At 41.8% G+C, this 21,732-nt stretch overlaps 1 protein-coding gene across 8 annotated transcripts in view; it reads right to left on the bottom strand.

Moving 5' to 3' along the window:
• Utrn (utrophin) overlaps window positions 1-21,732 on the bottom strand; it is a 506,130-nt gene that overhangs the window by 116,462 nt on the left and 367,936 nt on the right. For all 8 annotated transcript variants that reach the window (XM_075948903.1, XM_075948906.1, XM_075948904.1 and 5 more), the window contains one exon: window positions 2,583-2,712. In XM_075948903.1, the coding sequence (XP_075805018.1) occupies window positions 2,583-2,712 (130 nt within the window). The remainder of the gene's footprint in view (window positions 1-2,582; window positions 2,713-21,732) is intronic.

Genomic DNA, 21,732 nt, shown 5'->3' with positions numbered 1-21,732 from the left:
AGTCAGTAAAATGAGAACGTTGGGGAATATTATTTTATGGTGTGTTACTTTTGTTTATGCTGCATTTGTTTAATTCTGTGAAGCTGCAATTCTTTACCTGTCTGAAATACCTGATGGTCTAATAAAGAGCTGAAAGGCCCAAAGCAAGGCAGGGGCAAGGTTAGGCAGGGCTGGCAGGCAGAGAGTATAAACAGGAGAAATGAGGAAGGGGAAGGAGCAAGAAAAGAGGAGAGAGGATTCCAGGGGCCAGCCACACAGCCAGCCATGGAGTAAAGGCTGAAAGTAAGATATACAGAAGTAAGAAAAGGAAAAAGCCCAGAAGGAAAAGGGTAGATGGGATAATTTAAGTTAAGAAAAGCTGGCAAGAAACAAGGCAAGCTAAGGCTGGGCTTTTATAAGTAAGAATAAGCCTCTGTGTGTAATTTATTTGGGAGTTCAGTGGTGGGTCCCTCAAAAAGCCAAAAGAGGAAAACATCGCACTACATGGGAACACACCACCTAGGGCAATACAGGGAACTGAAAAAAAGGGCAAAACCTACAATAGCAATTGGATGGTGGGGCTGGGACCCAAGCAGGTAATTTCCCTCAGGAACCCTAGGTTCCTGACTGGTTCACCTCTGCAGGTCTTAACCATTCAAATACTCTATCTAAAGGACAGCAGAATTCTCTAGAACAGCTTCAGCAAAGGATTTTTAAAGAAACAGAGTACAAGCATGTAGAATAACCATAACGATACAGTTCCACGATCACTCAAGGATTTTTGTGACACCATGAAGAAGAACCGTGACAACAGGAAGAAGAAAACTTGAACAGGCTTTAAGACTACATAGGAAAGCTTTGATCACACAGATCTTAAATGTCACACAAGACCGGAGAACTTCTCAGTATGCCATGGCACATCGGTGAGGAAGTGCTACCAGGACAGAAACAGGGTCAGATGCTCTGAGAGTCGCTCACCGTTCAGAACAGAAAGGCGGATAATGCACGGACAACATTATGTGTTGCACATAGAAAAATACAGTGGGGCAACTGCTCCTGAAAGCAGGGATTGCAGTTGGACACGGAGGTGCAAGTCGTTCACTCCAGCACTCCAGAGGCTGACACAGGTGGATCTTTGTGAATTCCAAGGCAGGGTGGTCTACAGAGTGAGTTCTAGGGCAACTGAGGCTATACAGTGAGAGATACCCTCCAACTCAAGATAGAGAGCGAGCAAGCAAACAAGCAGCTGCCGCCGCCTATAACTACCCTAAGGCCATACATACAAGGCTGAGAACCTGGATTTCACAGCAGCGTGTGGGCCTTGCACACACATGCGCATGCTCTGGGTGGGTGTGTAAATAATACATGTGTAACAGGGAACATTCAGCTCCTATTTGCGGGACACCAGTCCCTGGACACTTCCCAAGTGCCAAAGCACAGTGGAGGTTGAAGTCTCTCAGATGAAATGGCATTGTATTTGCATATAGTCTATGCAGCACGGTCTTCCTTATCATGTCTAGAGTACTTCAAACACTGAATGTCATCCAAAGGCTGGGGAAACAGCTGCCCCTCGGCAGATTATCAGCAACACTGGTAAGAGGAAATGTGTACGTGCTTAATACAGATACAAATTATTTCCCTAATAATTTCAAATCAAGTCAGTGGGACCCGCAGGTGTAGATAGAGCCCAGTGAAGAAAAGGGTCAATTACCCCCAGAAGAATTTTGGTCTCAAAAAAAAAAAAAGGGAACGACATTGAGTGATTGAGCTTGACAAGAGGTGAGACTTCACCTGACTTGGGATTCCAGCAGGCAGATTCCACAGACAGTGGGAGCAAGGGCAGAAAAAAAAGGCGGCGGTGGAAAACGCAATGAGCGCACTGTGTGTGTGTGTGGGGGGGGGGTAGGCTATATGTATATAATCCCAGCTTCACTGGGGGAAGGGCTCCCACTGTGCCCCCCACCCTTATAAGCGATCACTGCTTGTGACCCACACTGCTAGACACAGTGAGCCACTCTGCACAGCCGCTTTTCCTGTGGAAAGGGAATGATGGGAAAACACTTTGAACAACATCTGTAAAAAGATTTATTTACTTTTATTTGTGTATGGGTATTTTGCCTGCATGTATGTCTGCAAACTGGTGTACTTGGAGGCCAGAATAAGACATCAGAATCCCTGGGACTGGAGTTACAGAGGGTTGTGAGCTACCATGTGGGTGCTGAGAATTGAACCCAGGTCCTCTGGTAGAGCACACAGTGCTCTTGACCACTGAGCTGTGTCTCCAGCTCTGCATGGTTGCTTCCTTTTTATTACACCAGAATGCTTTTATTAGCAACAGTGCAAGATTTAATAATGATATGGTGGCCCTAAGATACGTCAGAAATTTTCTCTTAAATTTATTACGTGATGAACTGCTACTTCCTAGTAAAGAAATCCCTGTTTCAATTTCAAGCTAAATATCCAAGATGCAACAGGTAGTTATTTTTACATCAAAGAAAATGCTCCTTGTTTTTTTTTTTTGTTGTTTTGTTGTTGTTGTTATTGGTTTTTTTTTTTCCCCTAAAACATGGATTTCTTATGACATAGGAAAGAACCAGTCTGACCTGTTTTTGATTGCAGGTTTTTTCGTGGTTCTTCGGGGGCCTCTATGGGCTGATCAGCCAGAAAAACTCGAGCTTGGTCTACAGCGTTCAGCACAGAATGTTCTTTCTCCTTCAGCTCACGTCTCAGCACCTTTGCAGAAAGAAATGCAAGTGGAAAGTGTTAGCAACCTCACATGCTCAGTAAATAAAAGAACATGTTTAGCTTGACCACGTCTGACTGCAGCTGCAGAGGGAATGAATGGCTTAAACCAACATTTTTATCGAGTTACGAGTGAAAATCTTGTACAGGTAGGAACAATTAAAAGCGTGAGTAAAAGCCAAAAAGATGGTTCTTGAAGATTTCATATCTGTGGAGGCAAATAAGAAAAGGCTGGAGGGAGGGAGGGAAACCTTAAGATAATCATCTGCAGGACTTGGCTACATTGTATTCAAATTTACCAAGCATGAACTTTGAGAATCCCCACTGTGTTGAGTTGCTAAAACATAATAGCTTGTTCTAAGACACTTCTTCAAGACTGACAAGAAAAACTGCATCAGATGACAATGAATAAGGCAATTTCACAAGTAATAATGCCATCCTCAGAAGTGTTTTATGTTCTTTAGAATATTCTGAGAAAAATTAAGAGATAGCAACAAATGAAATTATGTGAAATCAAAACTAAACCAAAGAGAACGCATAAAAGACAGTCTCCAATTATCTTAAAACACAGTCCATCCGTCTCGCATGCTGAGCCAACTACTGTTTATCCCTGGTGAGGGTTTATATGCAAATCTGTGACTCTCAGAACCACTTGTCTTTGGCACATTTATTCAAGTAGGGATAAACTTCCACCCCCTCTCCTCTGAAATGTTTGGTGATGAAGGCTCTAGTTGACAAGGGTTTTCAAACCACCAAACTTGCTCGGGGATAAGATACCAACATGCAAAGATGTCTCGTGCACTGTTTTAATACTGTTGCTAAATAAAGCCGCTGTTAATGTTGCTAGCCTTTAAAATACACATCTCCAGGCCTTAATAATCTCCTTATAGAGCAATTCAGTGGTAATGCACTATGAAAATTCAGGAGTTTTTTTCCTCACTAAAATACTTCTCTTTGGCATTGTAGAACCAATAGTCTGTCCTTTTAGACATAACTGAATATTTTAACAGTGTTTGACATGACTGGCTAGGGTGAAAAGTTACTTGGAGGCTAAATGCTCATCTTGCACAATGAGTAAAATGTGAAAAGTGAAAATAAATATGAAAGTATCAGAATAATCACCATATGCAGAAATAGGAAGATACAAAGGAGAGCTACATGAGTCATGAAGCCAAAGAGACTGATATGGGATGCCCCTCTGTATGCTGTGAATATATTTTATTGCCATTGGTTAAATAAAAAAGCTGCTTTGACCTATGGCAGGGTGGAATAGAACTAGGTGGGGAAAACTACAATGACTGCAGGGAGAAAGAAGGCGGAGTCAGGAGACATCATGTATCTGCCCAAGAAGAAGGACGCCGGAACCTTACAGGTAGGTCACAGCCTCATGGTGACACACAGGTTAATAGAAACGGGTTAATTTAGGATGTAAGAGCTAGCTAGGAATACAACTAAGTTATTGGCCAAACAGGGTTGTAATTAACATAGTTTCTATGTGATATGGTCTAGAGAGTCAGGAAACTAAAGCCCAATCTCCACTTACAAGGGGCTATTACAGGTGGAGAAGAAAGGGGACATCTAGGACAAGAACCAAGTTTATTTGACTTCTAGATGATGTACCAATTATTTAATTTGGTAAAAATTAACAGACTGAAAACAAGGCCTAACCCACCTACCAAGTAAGCGATCCACAATCCAGGGATCACATATAAGGACACAGGAGGGAAAAAAAAAACTTTTCATTAAGATCCAGAGACAAGTTTATGTGTACTGCCTAACATTTATCACATAGGACAGGGATGTGAACACAGGTCAGCAACACCCCCAACAACTTAGTATTAAGTGGTCATGCTAAGGTACACACAGCTTTCAACATTCCTACTCAAGAAATGCAACTCAAGTTGTGTCAGGGTCTGACAGTCCCATGAAATAAAACAAATCTGTCTTCTGACACTTCATGTTCTGATATGTGGAAAGAAAGGGGTCAGAAGAGAATGAGACAAAACAGAATTTTTATCAATCTGTTGATGCATATAGGCATTTAGCTGTCTGGTGCAAGATTTTCATATATTTATATAAAAGAGATCTAGAGGGGCTGGAGAGATGGCTCAGTAGTTAAGAGCATTGCCTGCTCTTCCAAAGGTCCTGAGTTCAATTCCCAGCAACCACATGGTGGCTCACAACCATCTGTAAAGAGGTCTGGCGCCCTCTTCTGGCCTTCAGGCATACGCACAGAATATTGTATACATAATAAATAAATAAATATAAAAAAAAGAGATCTAGAGTTGTAAAGTATCCCTAGTAATTACTTCCAGAACCATCATAAATAAATATAAAATGATGGTACAAGAATATCACATTGATCTAAATTTTGAAAAAGCAGTGAACATATTTTTAAAGATTTTAAAAGTCAAGAATATTGAAATCAGAATATAACCAGTTAATACAGAAGCAGTGAGTATTCATAAAATGATACACAGAGCTCTGCTGAAATTTTCCTTTGGGTGGGACATGCCAGAAGTGTAACCATTCAAGAACAAGGTGATGAAGAAAAGGCAAAGGTCCTAGAAGACCATCCCTTTGCCCTGGCTTATTCAGCAGGGAGAAAATTCCAGAGGCGGTGGTATCTTAGAGACACCACTAAAGAGAAACTAGAAAACATCAACAGATATGTGAGGACATAAAAGAACGGAAAGAAGACTGAGTCTTGTGAAGAAGATCGGACAAGGTTTTGGGCCCCTGGAAAAGAAAAGTGTTTTGGAGAGATGTCCCACAGGGGTTCAGCCAGATGCTGTGGCAGCGAAGATGATCTTTGTGACCTAAGCAGCAGTGTTCCTGTGCCTTGGAAAGAGCCTGGGGTGGGGGAACAGGAGTCAAGAGGACAGAGAGTTGTTCTTAGAGTAAGTTTTAGGTTCTCATAAATCCCATTAGAAATATATGTTTGTCTACAGAAAATCTACTGAGGAAACCAACTAATCAATTTCCCCAGATGGCAGGAATTTCATCAATTATACATGGAGACTCTCACAGCACAGCAATTTCCTTCGGCTGGCTGTTTACTGTGCTCAGAGAGCTCTCTCCCCAGAGAGTCACATTGTAGACACTCTTGACCACAGATGCCTTCTAACTGAGGTTCACACCATTATGCGATCATTACAGCAGCAGACACCTTTCTCCTTCCCTATATTTTGTGTTACCATTACTATGTCCATGGCTTTGTATTTCCCAGACCTATTGCCTCTAATATGTAAGGACAGTATGTATTTGATGTAGGAATTCCCTCTGTATGCTATGATTACCAGTAAGGAATAAAGAAACTGCTTTGGACCTATAGCAGGGCAGAACTTAGGTAGGCAGGGAAGTCAGAACTGAATGCTGGGAGAAAGGAGGTGGAGTTAGAGAGATGCCATGTAGCCCGCTGGAGACAGACACTGGGAATGTTAGCCAGTAAGCCACAACTATTTTGCTATACACAGATTAATAGAAATGGGTTAAATTAAGATGTAAGAGTTTCCTGTACAATAAAAGCACTTCTGGAGGCATCACAATCCCTCACTTCAAAATCTACTACAGACCTATAGTACTGAAAATAACCTGGTATTGGCATAAGAACAGACAGGAGGACCAATGGAACTGAATTGAAGACCCAGATATTAATCCACACACTTTAGAACATCTGATTTTTGACAAAGAAACAAAAAATATCAAATTGGAAAAAGAACGCATATTTAACAAATGGTGCTGGCTGGTATAACTAGATATCAACATGTAAACGAATGAAAATAGACCCATATCTATCACTATGCACAATACTCAAGTCCAAATGGATCAAAGACCTTAACATAAAGCCAGTCACAATGAACCTTATAGAAGAGAAAGTGGGAAGTACACTTGAATTCATTAGCACAGGAAACCACTTCCTAAATATAATCCCAGCAGCACAGACACTGAGAGAAACAATTAATAAATGGAACCTCCTGAAACTGAAAAGCTTCTGTAAAGCAAAGGACATGATCAACAAGACAAAATGACAGCCTACAAAATGGGAAAAGATCTTCAGTAACCCCACATCAGACAGAGGTCTGATCTCCAAAATATACAAAGAACTCAAGAAATTGGCCATCAAAAGAAGAAATAATCCAAAAAAAAAAAAAAATGGAGTTCAGACCTAAACAAAGAACTCTCAACAGAGGAATGTAAAATGGCTGAAAGACACTTAAGGAAGTGTTCAACATCCTTAGTCATCAGAGAAATGCAAATCAAAACAACTCTGAGATTCCATTTTACACCTGTAAGAATGGCCAAGTTGATGACAACTTATGCTGGAGAGGTTGTGGGGAAAAGGGAACACTTCTGCATTGCTGGAGAGGTTGTGGGGAAAAGGGAACACTCCTGCATTTCTGGAGAGGTTGTGGGGGAAAGGGAACACTCCTGCACTGCTGCAGAGGTTGTGGGGTAAAGGGAACACTCTTGCATTGCTGGTGGGAATGCAAGGGTACAGCTCTTGGATGTCAGTGTGGTGATTTCTCAGAAAATTAGAAAACAACCTTATTCAAGACCCAGTAATACCCCTTTTGGGTATATAAAATTAAAAAAAAATATGTAAGAATTAGCCAATAAGAAGCTAGAGCTAATGGGCCAGGCAGTAATTTAATTAATATAGTTTCTGTGTGATTATTTCGGGACCAATAAGTTGCCCCTCCTTGCAACATGCATTTGCTTTTAATGTTTTGTTTAATCTCAGTCCCTCTCAGATACAGTACATTCCAGACACTTCTGGATCTTATTCTCCGGGAAGTCAAACACTGAACTCAGCTCTAAAGGGCTCTCTCATGATAGTAGAGTTCATCCGAATCTTGAAAAGAGAGAAAAGTTTTTCCCACAGAGGGTATCATTCACTGGTAACAAGAAGAAAGACCCCACTGTGCACATCAGGGCAGGCACACACCTTCAGCAGCCATACATGGCAGCCGCTGAGGCTCAAGATGGAGGCAAAGGAGGAGTCAGCAAGCCATATAAGTGCTCTTGAACTTCTGATGCCTAACAATGGGTGATGGACAGACAACTGGGGTAGGAAGTGACTTCAGATTTACACATTTTCCTTAACAATATTGGTGGGTCTGTCAGATTAATAAAAAACCGAGTCTGAGGATTAGAGAATCTTCCGTACTTTATTTGCATTTCTCAACACATTAAATACAACATGTCAAAGAAAAAAGAAGAAAAAAACAAAACACCCTGCATAAAAGGCTTGCAGGGGACTGTCTGGGAGCTGATGTGCTATGCCCGAGTAAGAAGTATAGCAAGCATGGGCAGGCGGAAGCCACCCTAAGTAAATAAAATGCTGGGCCTCTCACCCTAGTGTGAACTCTCTCCTCAATAGCATAGAGAACCGCACACATTATATCCGTGACACTACTATTTTGAAATTTTAATTTTGTTATCCAATTTGTCCTATTTCAATTTGACTTAATTGCGTTCAGAAACAGACTTAACTTTCAAGTGCCTTACACATATAATCATCAGGCCATCATTAGACATAAGAGAAAATCCACATTTCCTAAGCACCTGGAGAACGTTAATGATAAGGCAATTAATCTCCAGTGAGCTGTTTTGTATACAAAGCTACAAAGTGGCTTCCCGTTCCTAGTATCACATGACTCATTTGTGAGCCACCTCAAATGAGTAGAAGATAACGTAATTGGAATTTTTCTATATTAATGACTTTATATTTTTACTGAAAACAATTTTCCTTCCAAACAATAACATGTTTTGGTAAAGATGTGAGGACATGGACCCTCCCTCACACACTAGTTAGTGGAAGATGGGAGAAGGATATGACGCTTTAGTTTGGTGGTTCCTGAAAATACTAAACACAGAATTACCTTGTGCCCTAGACATTCCACACCTAGATACACCCAGAAACAAAACACCTGCACACATAAAAAACACACTTGGATGCTCATAGTAGCATGACATCATAGCCAAACGGAGGGACCAACCAAATGTCCATCCACTGAGCAGTAGATACGCAGAATGTGGCAGATTGGCACAATGGGTCTTAGCAAGGAAAAGGAGTTAGAGCCTCATACAGGCTACCACTGGATAAACATGACAGATATGCTCGGCAAAATGATGTAGATGAAACCCTACAGTGTAAGATTTCACCACCACAACCAGGTCCACAGACACAGGAAGTAGATCAGTAGCTGCCTAGGACTGGAAACTTGAGGGGAACGGAGGTAGATTGGGGTTCTTTTTTGTAAAACTAAACTTTATTACATCACGTAATAAATACACTCAAAAATGCAAATGCTTTGAGTCATTTTCACCAGCTTACAGCAAATATGAAACCGAAATTTACAGAGAGTCTCAGCCCAGGAAATTTGGGGGTGCTTCTTGGGTCAGGATTAGATTGCTCTTTCTTCTCTACTTACAACTTGTGCTTTTGCTTGTTTTGTTTTATTTTGTTTTAGAGATTGACTTCAAAGCACTCAGCCATACAAACGCTTAATCAAAGAAACTCCATTAGGCAGGTTCCACATTGAATAACAATGTGGTAAGCTACTAGGTAAATCATTAAATCCTTATACACCGAGGGGCCTGAGTCCTGTGAAATCACGAATAAGCGCAAGTCAATCAGGGTTGTCTTAGGGTGTCTATGCTGGGAAGGGACACCATGACAACAGAAACTCTTAGAAAGGAAAACATTTAATTAGGGTTGCTGGTTTACAGTTCAGAGGCTGAGTCCATTATCATCACGGGGAGGGGCATGGCAGCTTGCAGGCGGATACGGAGCTGGAGAAGGAGCAGAGAGTCCAACTTCTTGCAGGCCACAGACAACTGTCTGTCTCACTGGGAGTAGCTTCAGCAGAGGAGACCTCAAAGCCCACCCAACAGCGAGACACTTCCTCCAAGGCCACACCTACTCCAACAAAGCCACACCTACTAATAATGCCATTCCCTTTGGGGTGCCATTCTCTTTCAAACTACCACAGGAGCTATGCAAAGGAAGACTGGAGGAAGACACTGGTGCTTAAGGGCAAACAATAGAGTGCTAGAAAGGAATTTCACAAACACCTTTTAAATCAATGCTTAAAGGAAGGAAGAAAAAGAGCTAAGTCATTCCTAGCTACTTAAAATGCATGTCTTCATTAACTATAAACTATTTTTCCAGCTTTTGAGAGTGAAGGTTCTGGGTTTAGTGAATCATAACAGAAATAACAAAACAAAATAAAACCCTTCCAGAGGGGGTGGGGGAGGGAGGGTATCTCACCAGGAGAACTGAGGTGAAACCTCCCATCTCTTAGAAAGTTGGGCACCTTCTGAACTAACAGAGAGGCTAGAAGCTGACACTATGGTCTGCTTTGGCTGAGTACTCCAGAACCAGCCCTTGGGCATAAACAGGATTTCACTTCAGTCTGCCCGTGGCACTCTTATTTAAAGCAAACTCATTTCCAATCTCTTTTCCCAACTCTTAGATGATGGCTAAACTCTGCATCTTAGCCCCAAGGTAGGTGGCTCGCAGCCCTCAGCAGCCGGAGGTGCAGGGAAGGCTTGGCAATTCTACTGGAAGGGATGCTTCCAGCATTGAGAATGTGTGAGCGGTTTACAAGTTTATAGGTTTAACTTGAAAAGGATCTATCTACCGCTAATGGTGTAGACAGACGATGCAGTCCGGCAGGCCATCAAGACTTCAGCAGCAACACGGCCAAAGTTAAGCCTGAACTTTTTGTTCCATTCTTTTAAAGGTAATGAAACGTTAAATTTAGGAATCAATGGTGCCCACACAAATTAGTAAATATAGCAACAGCTGAACCATACACTTAATGGAGATACACTTAATGGGGTAAACTTAATGATATGCAAATACCTTGTTCTGAAAGTAGAAAAATCCTACAGGTAATGTTTCTTTTCTAGTCTCTCTCTCATATATATGTGTGTGTGTTATTATATATGTGTGTATATATGAGAATATATATGCATATCATATATTTTTCTAGTCTCTCTAATATGTATATATACATATATATCATATGGTATCTATCATATATATGTTAATATGTGTGTCTATGTGTACGTGCGTGTGTAACAGTTTATCTCCAGTGTTAAGCATATTCAGTAACACCACAGATCCTCCCACTATCTCTGGACTCTTCTTCCCTTGCTATCGGACAACCTGGGTAGGTATGCTCTTGTTCCCTGCCTTAACCTACAAAGGACAATGCAGAACTATATTCCATCACTTGATGACAGAAGCAATCGTGTCAGCTTTGGAGGAAGACATAATCCATTATTCCAGCAAGCTCATACATAGGACAAGCAGGAAGGAAACCAGTGGATTGGGAGTGGTAATTTTGACCACAGCTACTCAAAGGGCATTTCACAGGCCTTGAGGCGTGTCCAAGTGGGTGCTGCTTAGAGACTGGTAAGGTTACACCAAGTCAATGTTGCTTTTGTGACAGTGATTTAGACCCTGAATCACCGTGTTTGCCGGGACTGATGCCTGGCAAACCTAACCTTCTTTGTGTTGTACACACCTGGTGGTTTTGCCAACCAAAGTTTGGCCACACTCAGGCGGCAACTTGTCACACTGCCTATGACATGTTCCATTGGCACAATCACCACTTCACGCTGAAGTTGATTGGTAGTGAAGTGGGGTCGGAATATAAGGATATAAGAGGGAATAATATGTCTCTTGCAAGACTGGACTTGTTCTCCCAGAAATTGATAAATCCTCATAAGTCCAATTACTTCCCAGCAGGCTATGTTCCTCTGTCCTGTCCCCTGATGTCACAGGCATCTACTGCCTTCCATCATTGGCATGCATGGAGTATGAGGACCTCACTGGAGATGGCTCTGCCTCTAGAACTATGAGATGAACAAACTACTTCTCCTTCTAGATTGTCCAGTCTCTGGTCCTCGGTCATAGCGAAAGTAAATGAACTAATACACCGTTCCATTAAATATGGGGGAAACCCCTTAATGCGCTTCAGGGAAAACCACTATACAGGGAATGTTCAGCGTACACGTGGTAGACAACACTCAACTATACAAGGAATGTTCAGCTTACACGTGGTAGACAACACTCAACTATACAGGGAATGTTCAGCTTACACGTGGTAGACAACACTCAACTATACAGGGAATGTTCAGCTTACACGTGGTAGACAACACTCAACTGGTGCAAGAAAGAAGACGACTCTGAGGGAACTCACGATAGCTTCGCAAGGAAAGGCAGACACCAGATTTTAAAACCTGCACGATCTAAAATGTTTACTAGAGCCCATTCTGTCAAGAGTCAAGAGCAGTGAAGGCCAAACACAAACATTATTTTCTGTCCATAAAACATTAAAGTCCACTTGCTGGGTATAATAGCCTCAGCTCTCAAGAGACTGGGGCAGGAACACTGAAAGCTCCAGGCCAGCCTGGGCTACAGTGAAAACCTGCCTTGAGGAGGGGAGTTCTACTGTGTCCCAGGCTATGGGGCTAGCAAAGAGCAATAGAGTTTTCCATTCAAATAAAAAAGTTAAGACACATATTTATCCCATACTGAATATAAAGAATTGGTTAGACATAGTTACAGATCATGTGACATTTATAATCTAAAAAGAGGCGGGGGGGAAGAACGGCAGAATGTAATGATGGCCACCAAGCTTTGAGAAACACAAACAGGAGCTGATCTTCCTGAGCAAGGGAACAGCAGGGAAGGCTCTGGTAGCCGCTGCTCTGTCCCGGAGTGCTAGGCAGCAGGATGGAGTGCTGCTTATCCAACTCTAAACACCTGCAGAGAATCCTCATTGTGGTTTATTGATCGGGGATCATCTCTTGCCACATTCAGGAACTTAGTGGAAAGGCCAGGGATTAGAAGGTGAGGTGGTATAAGAAGTGACAGGCTTAGCGGAGGTCAGCAACCACCGCGTGCCAATCATAGTTCCTCGTTTTCCTCCAGAGCACAACTCGGTGTGGTGTAATGGGCAAGTTGCTGCCAAGCAAACGGTGCATTTTTGTTATGCTCGGCAGCAAGGACATATGGAGGCTGCAAATCTCTCGCTAAGAAAGCAGGCTCGAGATGAGCTGGAGAGCAGCGAGGAACCTCTGCTGGGCCCTTCTGTCCTGAACTTGGCACCCATCAGACTGAGCTGAGACAGGGGCAAGCAAGCAGCTTCCATCCATCATGCACCTCCCTCTGTGATACTGACCCCTCACCCCATGCCTGAGATTAGAGCCACGGACTGGAACCTCTCACAGCAGGAACTAAAGTGGACCTTAGTACTTTCTAAGTTGTTTACCTCAAGTATTTTGTTTTTTTTTTAAAGTATTTATTTATTTATTTATTTATTTATTATGTATACAATATTCTGTCTGTGTGTCTGCCTGCAGGCCAGAAGAGGGCACCAGACCCCATTACAGATGGTTGTGAGCCACCATGTGGTTGCTGGGAATTGAACTCAGGACCTTTGGAAGAGCAGGCAATGCTCTTAACCTCTGAGCCATCTCTCCAGCCCCTACCACAAGTATTTTGTTACAGCAGGGAAAACTCGCTAGCACCCCAGTTCTCCCGGGCAGGAAAAACTGAAGTTAAATGTTTATTCTAACCTTCAAGTCATCTAGTTAGGAAGACTGTGAGACTTTGTGGTTCTCCAAGACTAAGCTGAAATATTGAGTACATATAAAACTATGTCGTAAGACATTTAGATTCTTAGAAAGAAGAGAAATAAACTTAGTCCTTTTTTAAAAAAAAAAAGTCTAAATCTAACAGCAAAGAAAAGCTATGAAGGCCGTGGGCTGACTAGATCACATCACACGCGCTATAAATAGAAACTTTCTCTTCCAGCAAGTTCAACAGACTATGGGCAATTTTCTCCCTGCCGTTTTAGACACGGCTAAATCAAACACAACCCCCAAATTCTCCTCTTCATTATTTTTCACAGGAAAGGAGCTTGGATAAGACCTGCAGCATCTGAAAACTGCTCCAAAAATACCCGTGCCCACCAAGAAGTATCAAAGTTTGGGTGCGAGCTATGCAAGACCACCTCCCAAGAAGGGAGAGAGCACAGCAAGAAAACATTTTAGCACCCATACTTCCTAGAGGGAAGGAATTCGTTTGATCATTTAGGAAACCCAAATTGGCAATCTATAAAGCCAGGACTGTGGTCACATAGTATGAAACAAGAACTTCACCCTTGTGAACGGAGTGTAAGAAAATGAACCAGAAAAAAAGCGACACATAAAAAGGTGTCCATTCCAACATTATTTATGCCTTTAAAATCTTGAAAACAACTATCCAATATCTGTAAATTATTTAGATCCACGATGGCAGGGCCACATTAGGAGCCATTATATAACACTGAAAAATTACTATGATGATGACCACCAGAGCATTGTGGGAAAATGAGCATGACAGAAATCAAAACGTAAAAGACAAAATAAAAAGGACGCATTCCACTAAAACTGAGGGACGTGCATAGAAAAAAGGCGATAATACCACATGAGCAAGGCAGCTATAGAGCAGGAGTCATGACATGTTGGGGGTTGAATGACTTTTTCCCAAGGGTCACCAAGACCACTGGAAAACACAGATATTTACATTACAATTCATAACAGCAGCAAAATTACAGTTATAAAGTAGGAATGAAAATAATTTTATGGTGGGGGTCACTACAGCATGAGAAACTGTATTTTAGGGTCACAGCATCAGAAAGGTGGGAAATCACTGCTGTAGGGGAAGATAAGGGCCAGGAGTTTGTTTTGCTCATATTTATCCACTCCTTGCCATGTGAGGGACTGGTAAAAAAAAAAAGTTCTACTACTTAGCACAAACCCAGTCAGCTTTCACTTTTATTTAGAGGCAACATCTCACTCCATGGTCCAGGATATCCTTAACCTCCCTGGCAGGACTTAAATTTGTGATCCCCCTGCCTCCGCTCCTGAGAAGCTGAGGTTACAGGCTTGAACAACCGAGGCCCAGTTGTTAACTATTTCACAACATCTATAATGTACTATCTTTGTGATTGAAATTTACAACTAAAGGAAAATCTAATAGAGTTCATTAATCATTGAAAAGATTAGTATTTTAATGTAAACTTTTAGACTATTTTCTATTTTCATTGAGAAATAAAAATGTATACATCTATCTTACATAATGCTCTATTTTGAAATAATTAATACACTGATGAATGGCACATCTATTTACAACTCATAACATTTATAATGTAGTCTTTCAACAACTTTCAAGAACATTACTAACTATAGTCAACATTGTTATTAATTATAGTCTCCAGGCTGCACAACAGAAGCAAATTACTACTGTTAAATACCATACTATTAACAATTTCATATGTAGGAGCTGGAGAGATGGCTCGGTGGCCAAGAGTGCTTGCTGCTCTTCCAGAGGACCCAATTGGCATCGAAGCTCTAGCACAGGGTAGCCCGGAGCTACCTGTATCCGGATGAGCCAATCTCCACGGATACCTGCCAGTCTCCACGGCTACCTCTGCTCATGTGCACATACCCACAGACAGGCACACACACACACACACACACACACACACACACACACACACACACACACACAAACATATAATTAAAAATAAACCTTTAAAATGAAAAGGGAGGATATGTGTATTAAAAACCAGTGCTTCATTTCTACGGAACTACAGACAACCTTTCTACTGTTTTCCTTCAGTGATTCCTCCCAGGTTAGGTTTATTTATAAAATGAGAAATACAAAAATTACTGAATCAGAGAGTCCCTGGGCATTGGAGAGCTTAACATATTTAGCTAATTTAAAGCATATCTGATGTTTAGAGTATGTACTCAAGGGAAAAAGGAAACACACACTTAGGCAATCTGACAGCATTCAGCAAAGAAGGTAAAATAACAAACCATATTCCAGAAGGTGCCTCAGTCTCCAAGATTCACCAGGCCACTCCCTCTCACCTCATGAACTTTCCCACCCCTGAGGTGAACTATTTGGGCAATATTAATCAGGGAAGAGAGAGGATATTAAGACTTCTAGAGAGGGAATGGAGTCACACGCTTATACTCCCAGGAGCCACACGGTCAGTGCCAACGTGGCCTGCATGGCAAGAGACTGACCCTGAAACACAAGAGTCCTCTTAACTAATCCATGTTAAAGCATGAGTGTGCTGATGGGCTTTCCTATACTCCAATATTCCATAGAATTACCGCAAAATTTTCTCTAGCTGTTGATGGAAGACACTTGCTAATATTTTTAGGGAAAGTATTATTCGTTGTTAAAGATTCAGGGCTGAGGCTATAGCTGAGTTCTGGAGGACTTGCCTAGCATGGGCAAGGTCCTGGGTTCAATCCCCAGTTCAGCATAACATAGATGTAAAAGTCCTTGGGAGGTAGAGACAAGAGGATCAGAAGTTCGCGGCCATGTTCAACCTCAGTGCAAGTTTCATCCTAGCCTGGTATACATAAATGAGACATTGTCTTTACAGAAGAAACAGTATATACATGCAAAAGTGCTTTTAAAAGGTACAAATGAATAAATAAAAAGTATTGCATTGCATAGACATAGAGAGATTAAAAAGAACACCTGATTCAAAGATATGTTCCCTTAGACGTATTTCACTCAGTTTGCATTCCACAAATTTTTATTGGCTATATGTAAATGTGGGCACAAACAGAATAGAAAATAATCCAGTTGGAGGCTGAAAATGCTAGAACAAAGAAGGAACATAAGAAAGGCTGCCAGGCTGGCTGTTACCCTGGAAGGTGCCGTTCAGCACCTTGACAAGCAAGTAACGTTTGTAGACCTCAGGAAAGAGCATTCTAGGACACAGCATGGCTCTGTGATTGAAATCACAGCAAGCGACCAGCATGGCTGAGACCAGGATGCAAGAAAACACAGCGAGAAACGCAATGAGCACGATGTGCCAGGGAGGCTCAGGGACTCAAACAGGGTCTTGCGTGCCTTCCTGAGATTATGTCCTTCACTGCAGAGTTTGATTTATTTTAACAGGAGCGCAGTGACTGCTGAGCTGGAAACCCCAGAGACAGATGAATGGTAACAAGTGACCAATTCAGATTCTGTATTTTGATGACAACCCAAACACATTAAATAAAAAAAAGATGGGATTCAAGGTGGTTATGATTTTTTTTTTAACCTAAGCAACTAAAATCACATTTCTACCAAGTGAGATGAAGGAGTCTGGGTAGAATTTTTTAGAGACCAGCTCCACAATGCTCGCATCCTGGCCATATAATATGCAAAGGTTTTTGTAGACGTGACCCATGAACACATTCATAAATTTGGGAGTGGCTGGCACACAGATGGAGTCTAAGCTCCGCAGAGACTGAGTACAGAGACAATGGCACGACATAGCTCCTCGTGTAGTTTTGCAAGAGGTTTGAAGATGGAACAGAAAGGGAAAGAGAAGGAGCCGCCGTGAGAGGGTGGGGAAATCAGGTGTGGCCCTCCAGACAGAGGTCAAGTACAAAGGGGGTGCAGGGGACCGTTAGTGAGTCACCAGGAAAGGCACGAACCAAATGTGGGTCACAGAAAAAGACTCAGCCAACACTAACATCCACGACAAGTTACACCGAGGAGCACATGATTCAGTGTGTGGCACATGACTCAGAGTCACAAGATACACATAACACAATGTGAGGACCACCACGCATGAGTAGAGGAGATAGAAGATTCCTAAAGCAAGTTTTTGAGAATCTTTTATTATTCTTTTAATATTATGGCTTATATCTGTTGAAGCATATACATAAATTTCCTTGATGCAAACAGCTCTAACTATAAAGAGCCAACTGCAGGGTGTAATGAAACTGCAGGGCCCCTTATCTAAATATTAGGAATTTCAAGATAACGACAAGGCTTTAATGAAGCATGGGGACCCTTCTAAAGAGCTGGCCCTGGTGGAGGCATATGGGGTACTTGAGTAGCTGACTTGGACACAGGGCATCTGAACTGGAGCAGGGTAGAGGCAGTGTTGGCACAGCAGGCTTCTTTAACCTTTGCTTCCCAAAAGAACTCACTGCTTACTGAAGTATAGAAACACGAAAAAAAATGGTACAAACATAAAGAGAATCTGCTAGAACATAATTTATTCCCTTTCCCCTCCCAACTTGCTTTCAAAGCTAAATCAGCATGTCTGGATCTAAGCCACTTTGTATGATAGCAAAGAAGGGCAGAAAGTCGTTAAATTTGATAGCACTAATAAAACAACAATAAAAAAAATCTCAGAAAAACGGGCTTATGTTCCATTGGTATGCAGACAAAAAAATTCTTTTAATTCTCCTTCATAGTGCACAGTGCCGTAAAAGTTTTGGCTAATGTTCCTAAATGATCAGTTAAATGTATAAATTCATTTTGGTTCCACCCCACTGACATCAAAAATAAAGGCTAAATCGGAATACTAAGTATGAATGCTAAAAGCAAGACAAGACTCTCCAACTTCGCACAGTAATAAACTAGTCTTTTTGGTACACAGTTGAACACAGACAGACAGACAGGCATGCAGGCATGTGTGCATACCTGCACACGCGTGTGCACGCACGCACACACACGTGCACACCTGCATCCCTCTAATTCAGCGAATCCATTAGCACTGTCTCTATCAGACAACACAATAGGTGCTAACATTCAAGTTCCTTCTCTTTGAGCTTTGCTCTCAGTAGCTGACTAAAGGGAGGAATGCAGCACAGCCCTTTGGAGGCATACTCTTGGAGAAACACAACCACTAACTTGCAGGGTTTTCGCTGGATAATTTGAATAACCCCCTTTAGGAACTCATTTCCTGAACTCTCACAAAGCCTTTTCTTATCAGCTAGAGCACAAAGTCTCCATGCATCTATGCTTGCTGACTGTGTGTCCATGTCCCTACTGCGGGGCTTTTGACAGTGGCAATCGTGACTTCAGATAGCACTCCTGCTATCAGGCAATGAGTCCTGGGGAAATAAGGACACTCTAGTGGCTGATGCACGCTTAGTACCTAAACCATCAGGAGCAACATGAAGCAGAAAGAAGTGAAGTGCTAGATAAAGTAAACCATCACCCAACAACCTAGATCTAAGAAGAGGTTCACCAGGAAGGGACTGGTTGGTTTCATCCAGGGCCAATTCTTGCCCAAGTATGATTGTACTCTTTAGTTCCGTGGTTCTCAACCTTCCTAAAGCTGCAACGCTTTAATACATTTCCTCATGTTGTGGTGATCCAGAACCATAAAATTATTTTCGTTGCTACTTCATAACTCTAATTTTGCTGCTGTTATGAATTTGCAATGTAAATATCTGAAATGCAGGATATCTGACATGCGGCCCCTGAGAACTGCTTTATTTCATCACCACACTGGTAACTAATAAACTTCCTCATGTCTCCCTAAACATAGATTCTGTGAGCTCAAGCTCTTGGGAAAGAGGCTTCATCTATGCTCCCAAACATAGAAGGCAGGCCCACAAATAGCCAATTGAATGGTTAACAGCTAACAGGGAAGGAAGGCTCCCTTAGAAAACTGCAGATTCAGGCTGCTCACTGGTGACTGCTCTAACAGACAAGGGCTGTGTGCTGTGTTTCTGAAAAGGAAAGCCACACAGTTGCAATGGTCAGAGGGGGCATTTAGAATTTTTCCTTTTAATTTTAGAACTTGGAGCTGAAGAGTTAGCTCAGTTTGGAAAGTGCTGGCAATGGCCTTGCACAGAAGAAGACCTGAGTTTGAACTCCAGAATCTGCTTTTTTAAAAGCTAGACACAGCAGGACATATGCTTGTAGTCTCAGCACATAGGAGGGAGGGGGAGCTATGTGGGCTTCCACGATCACTAGCCAGTGGCCCCCCTATAAAAAGGGGAGAAAAGGAGGGAAGGAGAGAGTCAGGAAGGAAGGAAAGAAGGAAAGAAAGACAGACATTTCGAAGGACTGACATATGTCGTGGGAGCTGCGGGTTGTATTCTGCCACCCAGCTCCTGCCACGGCTAGCTTTACCCAAAATAAAGGAAGAGGAAGTGAGCTCAGAGGCCATGCTCCCCTCTCCCGGCCAGATGCGATGAAACTCCGACCCAGGATGGACATAGGCTAGAATCTTCCAGGTAAGCGCACCTTGGGGTGCTACACACATTATTAGAAATGGGCTAGTCCAGGTGCGAGAGTTAGCCAAGAAGAGGCTAGATATAATGGGCCAAGCAGTGTTTAAAAGAATACAGTTTGTGTGATGTTATTTTGGGTAAAGCTAGCCGGTGGCAGGAGCTGGGTGGCGGAATACAACCCGCAGCTCCCACAACAGACATACAAGGTTGTCTGGCCATCACTTGGATGTAAACACAGTTGTGCATATATATGCTTGGGAAATCCTCAACTCAACTCATTCCACAAAGGACCAGTTTGCTACCATAGAAAAACCTCATAACACAGAGCAAGATCTCAACATTACATGTTTATAGGCAATCTCAGATAAATTGGAAAATACACCCCAAACACATGCAAATATACCGAGCTTAAAAATAACAATGAAGTACTGACATACTTTTAGTTTGTTGGCTTTTGAGAAAGGGTCTCACTATGTAACCTTGGCCAGGCTGAAAGTCACAATATAAACCAGGCTGACCTCAAATTCACAGAGATCCACCTGCCTCTGGCTCCTGAGTGCTGGGATTAAGCATGTGCCACCACACCTGGTAGAGGCTTAAAGACCATATTAGAATTTATTACTTTAATGAGTAAATTTTCTTATGTATCTTGGCAATTTGGTTTAAGACCAAAAAGTTCTGATTCTTACATAATGAGGTCTGGATATAAGAAATTAAATTGAGTTAGGCAAAGGGCGAAGTTACCCTGAGGGAAAGGATACACATCAAGAAATTATACCTGAATCATGCAATTTAATCATTCTTGGTGATTTGCTCTTATAAAACCAACAGGAATTTTATTGGGAAAAGCGAGTTGGAACCCTGATAATTGCCTTTGCATAACTCAATATTTACATTGCTGTGAAAATAAAGCGCAAATTGGATATTAAAAACTGCATCTGCAACAGTAGGCATATTTAGGGCATCTGACTGAAGTTCATGGCATTGCATATTAATGCCATATACACTGTAGGTGCTTTACAAGAAATTGCTGACTGGATGGCATGTTCGTGATAGTGAGGTTGCATATAAAACATCTGCTTTTCTGCAAACTCAAAAAAATGAATAATGGACATCATTGATGGGGATGTTCAGCCATCTTCATTCATTTTTCAAGGCACTAAAACAGTTGTATAGTAATTATTTAAATATTTAAAGGAATTAAATATATAGTTACATGTGAAAAAACATTATTTTGTTGTCTACCCAATCTGTAAAGATTGGACGGTGACTCTTAAATAATTCAACAAATTGATACTACATAGGAAGTGGCTGGGGTATATGTGTGTGTTTTCAAAACTGTTGGGCTGTGTGAGATAGTAAATAACAGGTATTAATGGAGATTTATTTCCCTGAAACAGTTCATTTACCCTACACAGAATTAGACAGGAGTGAGCTAAACCATCAATACAGACTGTGCTGGTTAGTTTTAAGTATCAATTTGACACAGTAAAAAAATCTGTGTGGAAAGCATTTCAATGAGGTCAACTTGTGGGAGTGTCTCTACAACACTGTCTTGATTACATTAAGATGTGGGAAGACCAGCCTAAAGTGGGTAGCATCATTCCCTTGGCTTGGGTTTCGAACCACTTAACAGTAAAGAGAGAGAGACGAGGAGTAAGCATGCTTGCATTAACGCATCTCTCTCTGATGCACTGTTTCAAGTTCTTTGACATCCCATCCCTGAAATGATGGCCTGGAACCTGGAACTGTGATCTAAATTAAACCCTTTCTTCCTCCAAGTTCCTTTTTATCAGGGGTCGTATCACAGCAACAGAAAGAGAAGCCATACACAGACCGAGAGCAATCACAAGAGAAAGCACCAGCTTTCACGTACTTTAAGATGCTAGATCATGGAACCTCAACCTTTTGTAGCCTTAATTAGATGCCTGTAGCTTTCTTGAAGATGTT

Source organism: Microtus pennsylvanicus, chromosome 1 (assembly GCF_037038515.1).
Source record: "Microtus pennsylvanicus isolate mMicPen1 chromosome 1, mMicPen1.hap1, whole genome shotgun sequence".
Lineage (NCBI taxonomy): Eukaryota > Metazoa > Chordata > Mammalia > Rodentia > Cricetidae > Microtus > Microtus pennsylvanicus.
Note: the sequence above shows the minus strand (reverse complement) of the source record. Positions and strands in the feature narration are given on the sequence as shown.